This window comes from Varanus komodoensis, unplaced genomic scaffold (assembly GCF_004798865.1).
Source record: "Varanus komodoensis strain SLA01 unplaced genomic scaffold, ASM479886v1 scaffold2, whole genome shotgun sequence".
Classification (NCBI taxonomy): domain Eukaryota; kingdom Metazoa; phylum Chordata; class Lepidosauria; order Squamata; family Varanidae; genus Varanus; species Varanus komodoensis.
In genome coordinates, this window is record NW_025335568.1 from 481,429 (window position 1) to 487,369 (window position 5,941).

The window sequence follows — 5,941 nt, forward strand, 5'->3', positions numbered from 1 at the left end:
GATCGTCAATTTTTTTATTTATCCAGGAAATACGCTGCAGCCTCCTCGGCTGAAATGCTGCAGTCGTCGGAACGCTCCCTTGCATGGAGCACTGGCCCAGCTTCCCCCCGAGGGAGACTTCACAGGGCCCAGGGCCACTTGCAATGCTCCGCTCTCTGCCCAGCCCGCCAGTGCCCTGGTCCAGGAGCAAGGCAGCGCCGCGGGAGCCGGGCAACTTGCGGAGCCTCGACCCTGCGGAAGCGCCGCAGCCCGGCTTCGTCACAGGCGGTTTCTCCCCTTGGCCTTGTCAAAGTGGGGAGCCCCGAGGGGCTGCAGGGGGAGGCGGCCCCAACGCAAGAGGGGCCCTCCCAGCAGTTCTCTGTCACATCCCAGAAGATTGCTAGGTGCTAGGCGCCATTGCGCGTCAGCCCTATGGGGGGGGTGCTGACCCGCTGGAGCAAAAAGGAGCCCCCCCCCCAACATGCCCCCCTGGCAGGGAGAGCCGGACTGCAGCCTGGCGGGCTGGTCGGTCCATGTCCGAAAGCCCCACATTCAGTCATTTGGCCCAACCAGCCGGGTATTAATGGATCCTCTAAGAGAAGAGGAGACGTTTTGACAAGAACGACCCTCTGGTCCTCCTCCAGTTCACACATCCTTCCTTGTATGGGGCAGTTCCAGTGCAGCTGGCTTATTCCTGCTTTTCTGGAGGGCAGCACTGGTAGCAGAGTGAGCTTGGCCAGCTTCCTTCTGGCAGGATGCGTGGGGGGCAGGGGCTCATCCTGCAGCGGCCTGGGGCTGAGGGGGCCCTAGCTCTAGAAGAAACCTCCCGGCATGCCGTGGGGGGAGCCTGGGACCCATGTCCCTGCCCCATGGCTTGGCAGGGGCTGGAGCAAACCCCACGGGTTGTGCCAGCACTCCTGGGCATGCCCCCTTCAGAACGGAGGGCAGCGGCCCTGCCTGAGCAGCTGGAGAGGAAGGGCAGCCGCATCGTGGAAGGAGGGCTGGCCTGGGCTGCTCTCGGTGCTGCGCGGCGGCGGGAGAGCCCCCCGCCCCCCCATCTCCAGGGAGCCCCAGGAGGGCTACGCCTGCACAAAGCGGATTATCTCGCTGAGCTCGAAGCCGGTGACGGCGAAGGTGCTGCCCTCGGGGTCGCAGAAGCGGGCACCGCAGAGCAGGGTGTCGGCCACACACTCTGTGTGGCAGTGCTCCACCTGCAAGCAGACGGTCGGTGTCATGCCGGGGGCGCACCCCACTCCTTCGCGCAGGCCGAGCCAAGGCGGGGGCTGCAGCCGGCAGGAAGAAGGCGGGAAGGGCCCGTCGGGATCGCCTGGCCTGGGCGCGTCGGGATCCCACGCTCTGCCCTACTTGATGCCGCAGTTCAAAGCAGCCGGGGCCTCGGCTCCAGATTAAGCAGCCAGCACAGCGGAAAAGCCCCCTTTGTGTCTCACGGACTGAACCAAGGTGGGCAGAGCGGCCTGTCTCCCTTGTACGGCTACAGCTCCACTTAGAAAATGGCCACCCGGTTTCCTGGTGCTTTTAATGTAGCCCTTGCTCTGGATTCAGCCCAGTCCCAGCATCGCAATGGCCGGAGACGTGTACTCTGCGCACACTTCCCACTGGAGCAGCAGGCCAGTCAGTGGCCAAGAGCGCTTCAGGCGGGCTGCAGGCCCAGTGGGGCAACCAGGCAGTGGCGGGGGACCCACAGCCTGGGAGGCGAAGGAGCTGGAGGACCCGGTCTGAGTTGCCCCGGAGGCGGCACACTGCCACTTCCCCCGGGGGGGCGGTCCAGGAGCAGCCCTCCCAGCAGTCTCACCTCAATATCCTGTGTGTCTGAATTGCGGCTCAACTTCCAGACCTGCACAAAGGAGTCTTCAGCAGCAGACAGGAGCTGTGGAGCAGAGGAGAGAGAAAAGCAAGCTCTTCTGAAAACAGGCCACCCCTTCTTCGCCTTGGAACTGTAGCCCAGAGAGGCCTCTGCGGCATCAGTCAGCTCTCCCAGACTGCGAGATGGCAAAGGCGGGGGGTGGGGAGGGGATCAGCAGGCAGGAGATGCCCAGGCACAATAGAAACAGAGCAAGTCAGAAGGGGCCTCCTGGGCCATCTAGTCTGACCCTCGGCTCCAGCTGGCTCCGCTCACGTCAATCACCTTTGAACACCCTCACTGATGGGGCCTCCACCACATCCTGTGGAAGCCCCTGCCACCTCCTAGGGGTCCTGACCCAATGTCCTTGGGGTGCTCCAGCCAGGGGACTCGGCCCACTGACCGCTGCTATCGCAGAATTCCTCGAACCCGTCCTGAAAGGCATCACAGTGTCTTATGGCAGGCTGTTCCTCGGGAAACATCTGCGCATGAGTGGAGGGGTCCTTTCTTCCACGCATCTTAAAACGGGCTGCCGGGCTCCCAGAGCCGTTCCACACACTCCAGGTGACTTGCGCTCCCACCGGGGCTTCTCTCAGGCCCACAGGCACTCTGCACGCCCCCTTCCTCTGAGCGTAATTACAGGCAAGGACCGGCAGGATATAACATCCAACCTCCTGCACGATCAAGCCACTCGAGGCAGGAGGGACTCACCTTGCCTGAATGCGGGGCGAGGTCCAGGGCGTAGATCCAGCGTGCGTGAGCATTAACCTCCGCCCGCAGGGTCCCACTGGCTGCCTCATAGAGACGAATCTGCCCATTCCCATAACCAGCCACGATCACCCCGTTCCACAGCTTCACCGAGGAGCAGGTGGACCTGGTGCACAGAGAAGACGCGGGGCTGGCGCTGCCCGGAAGTGGAGCACACGCTCTGCCTGCGAGAGGCTCTCGGGGCTGGGCTGGGCTGGGCTGGGCGGGGGCAGTTGCCGGTCTTCTGCCCTGACCCACCGCCCCAACGTGGCTTCTGCGCTCTGCCTCGAACGAGGGGCAGGCGCAGGCGTGCCCTCCACCCTCCTGCAGGCACCTGCTCGCCCTGGTCACTGCTGCCTGAGGAATGCTGCAGGAGACGGATCTCGGGGCCTGCGTGCGCCTCCTCACTGCTCCACACCTTGCAGGGGACCCGGGTCCTCCACCTGCCCTCCCCTCCCACCCTTACTCAGAAACAGGGGTGATTCTGGTGATCAGCTTGAACTTGTCTCCAGCACACCAGACACACAAGGCTCCGGAGTCATCCGCCGTCACCAGGTCAGCACCTCCCTCCTGCAATGGGAAGGAAAGGCACGATCAGCCTGTCCCACGAGAAACTGAGCGGGCACGTGAGCGGCAAGGCCTCCAATGAACTCCTGGGAAACTTAAGGACGTGCCAAAAAGGGGTCCCTTTGCTCCTTGCGCACAAGGCAATTCTGGTACAGCACAGGCAGCCCATTCCGGTTGCCCGGGGGCAGTGCGGGGGTCCAGCACAGGCAGCCACTCGTGCGCCTCAGGGACACAGCAGGCCAAGCCTGCTCTGCGGGCCCTTACCGGCCGCTCACACAGCTCTGCGCCAACGTCGGTGATGGAGCTGCAGTGCTTTTCCAGGACTTCGCTCAGCGTGATGTTGGTGCCTTTGGAGGGGACGTCAAAGACAAGGACTGACCCAGAGGATGTCCCTGCCACAGAAGGAGACGGGAAATGCTCAGCGCTCGGGGCCGGCCTCTGCCCTCCCTGCCCAGCCCCCCACCCGCACCAGCACCTACAGCACCGCCACAGTGGGGCAGGACAGAAATTAATCGATCCATCAGACAGCCCCACATCCTCTGAGACCAGCCTTCAGTCTTGCAAGCCACAACTCTTCCTGGGGCCTCACCTGCTGGACTCCACCTTTGCATCGGTCCTCTGAAATGGACTGGTGCAGCCCTGGCCCTCTCCCCAAAGATGACTCCTAGGAATCCAGTCACAGCTCCAGGAATACGACTCCACAACCTTCCCTCCATAACTGGGCCTCTCAGAACACAGTGGGAAGCTGCCACAGCCAGGGGGTAGCTTTGCCCGTCCTCAGCCTTCTGGTCCTGCCCTCCAACCTTCCCCTCCCCTGGACTTCCAACTCATTGTCTCACCTACACAAACAAAGCGCTGTCCAGATGCTGCAATTCCACGAGCAAAAACTGCCTGCCCTGGAAGGAGAGACACACCCATCAGAGGGTGAGGGCTGCCCAGGCCACTGGAACAGACCCTCTCTGGGTGCACCTGCAGGGTGAAAGGGGGCAGCTGCCTCCATACACACAGCAGGAAGACAGCCCAGGAGGCTCTGGAGCACACGCCCACTCTGCGCCCCAAAGCCCGGGAGGCGTGCACAGGAGGAGCTGCCCTACACAAGCCTGTAGGGGACTGTGCCTCTGCAAGAAGCTGGAGCGCCAGAGCTCTGCCCCCTAACTGCCCTGCTCAGGTGCACACCCATGAATGTGGGAGGCAGCAGAGCAACGGGGAGAGAAAAATGACACCCACCAGCGTGAAGGAGCAGAGACAGGGGCCCGGAGCTGCTCTGGCTCTCAAAGCAGCCACAACCCATAGAGCCCCTGGAAGGAACAGTGGGTAGCACAGAAACCTACGTGTTCTACGGAAAAGTACCTGGCAAAGCCTCCATGCCCTCCAGAGCGTGCCAGTACACCATGACGGAGCCATCCGACTCATACATCTCCAAGGAAGGGGGAAAGGAGAAAGAAAAGAGACGAGGTGACTCCAGCAGGCAGCCCCCCGAGATCGACCCACATCTGCTCCTGCCCAGAAGGGGACAGGAACGAGTGAGGAGCCTTTCTTGGTCAAAAGGCTCTGCGGCCTCCGCAAACCCCCCAGCCTTCCAGCACTGACCCTCACCTGGATACCCTTCCGTGACGTCAGGACCAAGAGGACCCTAGAAGGCAGGACACACCAAGCAGCCTGGCGGGAAAAGCAGAGGGACAATCAGCCGGCAACGTCCCTCCCTGCTCGAAGGAGGCAACTTGCAAATGGAACGCCCCGAGGGAGTCTCAGACCCCATGGCAGCACCTTCCTTCCCTCCTCATGTGGGAACCTAAGCCTCTGTTTTAACATGTTTTGATGGGGCATTTGATACTGCTTCTAAAAATGCTGTTGGGAACTGCCCGGAGAGTTTTGGCTACTGGGCAGTATAGCAATCAATCAATCAATCAATCAATCATGTTTGAAATTTAGGGGGCTAATTGCACAGGAGTGGAATTGCACATCCAAGGAGGGGAATCCGGAAGGGTCTCCCCAGGGCAAGCACCTCAGGGGTCACCCAGCTGAGCCGGCGCAGGCACAGGCGGCGCGCCAGTCCCGAGGTCGAGAGCCCCTCTCTCCGCAGCTCCGCTCCCCCGGCAGTGAGGCGGGCAGGGCAGCCCGCAACCAGAAGCGCGGCCGCCTCCATCGTCGCTTGCGGGCCCGGTGCCGCCGCCGGCAGAGGGGCTCGGCCGCAAAGAGCGCTCTCCCCGCCGGCCTGTTCTCGCAGTTCGTTCCGCCAGCGCGTCCGGCCTGGCCAGTGTTTACCCCTCAGGGCGCAGCACCGCTCCTCGGCGTCGAGGGCGGCATGGGGATCGGTCGATCGGGGGACGGGTGGCCGCCCGGCGGCGCCGAGAGCCGCTCCGCCCGCGTTACCTGGGTGATGGCCGAGGCGCCGACGCCCAGGCTCCCCTCCTTGGCCTGCAGCTGCCGGTGCGAGGCGCCGAGCCCGTCGTCCGCGGCGCTCACCAGGTTGACGGTGCCGCCGTGCACGCAGGCGAAGTAGGCGAGCTGCTTGGCGGGCAGCGGCAGCACGCTCAGGTTGTTGTACAGGGCCAGCGCGCTCTCCTTCAGCAGCACGCCCCTGCCCCTGCGGTACATCCCGGGGGCCCGCGCGACGCGGCTTCCCGGAGACGCGCGGCCCCGGGCGAGCTCGCGGCGATGCGCCACCAGCCCCACTCGCCCTCGCCCGCGCCCGCGCCCCGCCCTCCCCTCGCCGCGCCATGGAGACGGCGCGCGGCGCGCTGACGTCAAGCGGCGGGCGCGGGGCCGTTGCCGGGCGACGCGGGG

At 63.9% G+C, this 5,941-nt stretch overlaps 1 protein-coding gene across 1 annotated transcript; it reads right to left on the reverse strand.

Moving 5' to 3' along the window:
- Window positions 1-5,782, reverse strand: WDR54 (WD repeat domain 54). Its single transcript, XM_044429629.1, has 9 exons — window positions 5,528-5,782; window positions 4,751-4,813; window positions 4,505-4,571; window positions 3,994-4,050; window positions 3,419-3,546; window positions 3,054-3,157; window positions 2,552-2,714; window positions 1,793-1,867; window positions 1-1,190 (listed from the first exon to the last, which is right to left on the reverse strand). Exons 1-9 carry the CDS (start codon window positions 5,750-5,752, stop codon window positions 1,059-1,061), a joined length of 1,014 nt encoding a protein of 337 aa, XP_044285564.1. The 5' UTR covers window positions 5,753-5,782; the 3' UTR covers window positions 1-1,058.
- Window positions 5,783-5,941: the final 159 nt, after the last annotated feature.

Bases quoted from the DNA above. Each gene is read 5' to 3' on its own strand.
- WDR54 (XM_044429629.1), bottom strand. From the start codon at position 5,752: ATGTACCGCAGGGGCAGGGGCGTGCTGCTGAAGGAGAGCGCGCTGGCC. The intron at 4,814-5,527 runs GTAACGCGGGCG...TTTTCCCGCCAG, and splicing joins GCGCCTCGGCCATCACCCAG to GCTGCTTGGTGTGTCCTGCC. The intron at 3,547-3,993 runs GTGAGACAATGA...CTTCTGTGGCAG, and splicing joins ACAGCGCTTTGTTTGTGTAG to GGACATCCTCTGGGTCAGTC.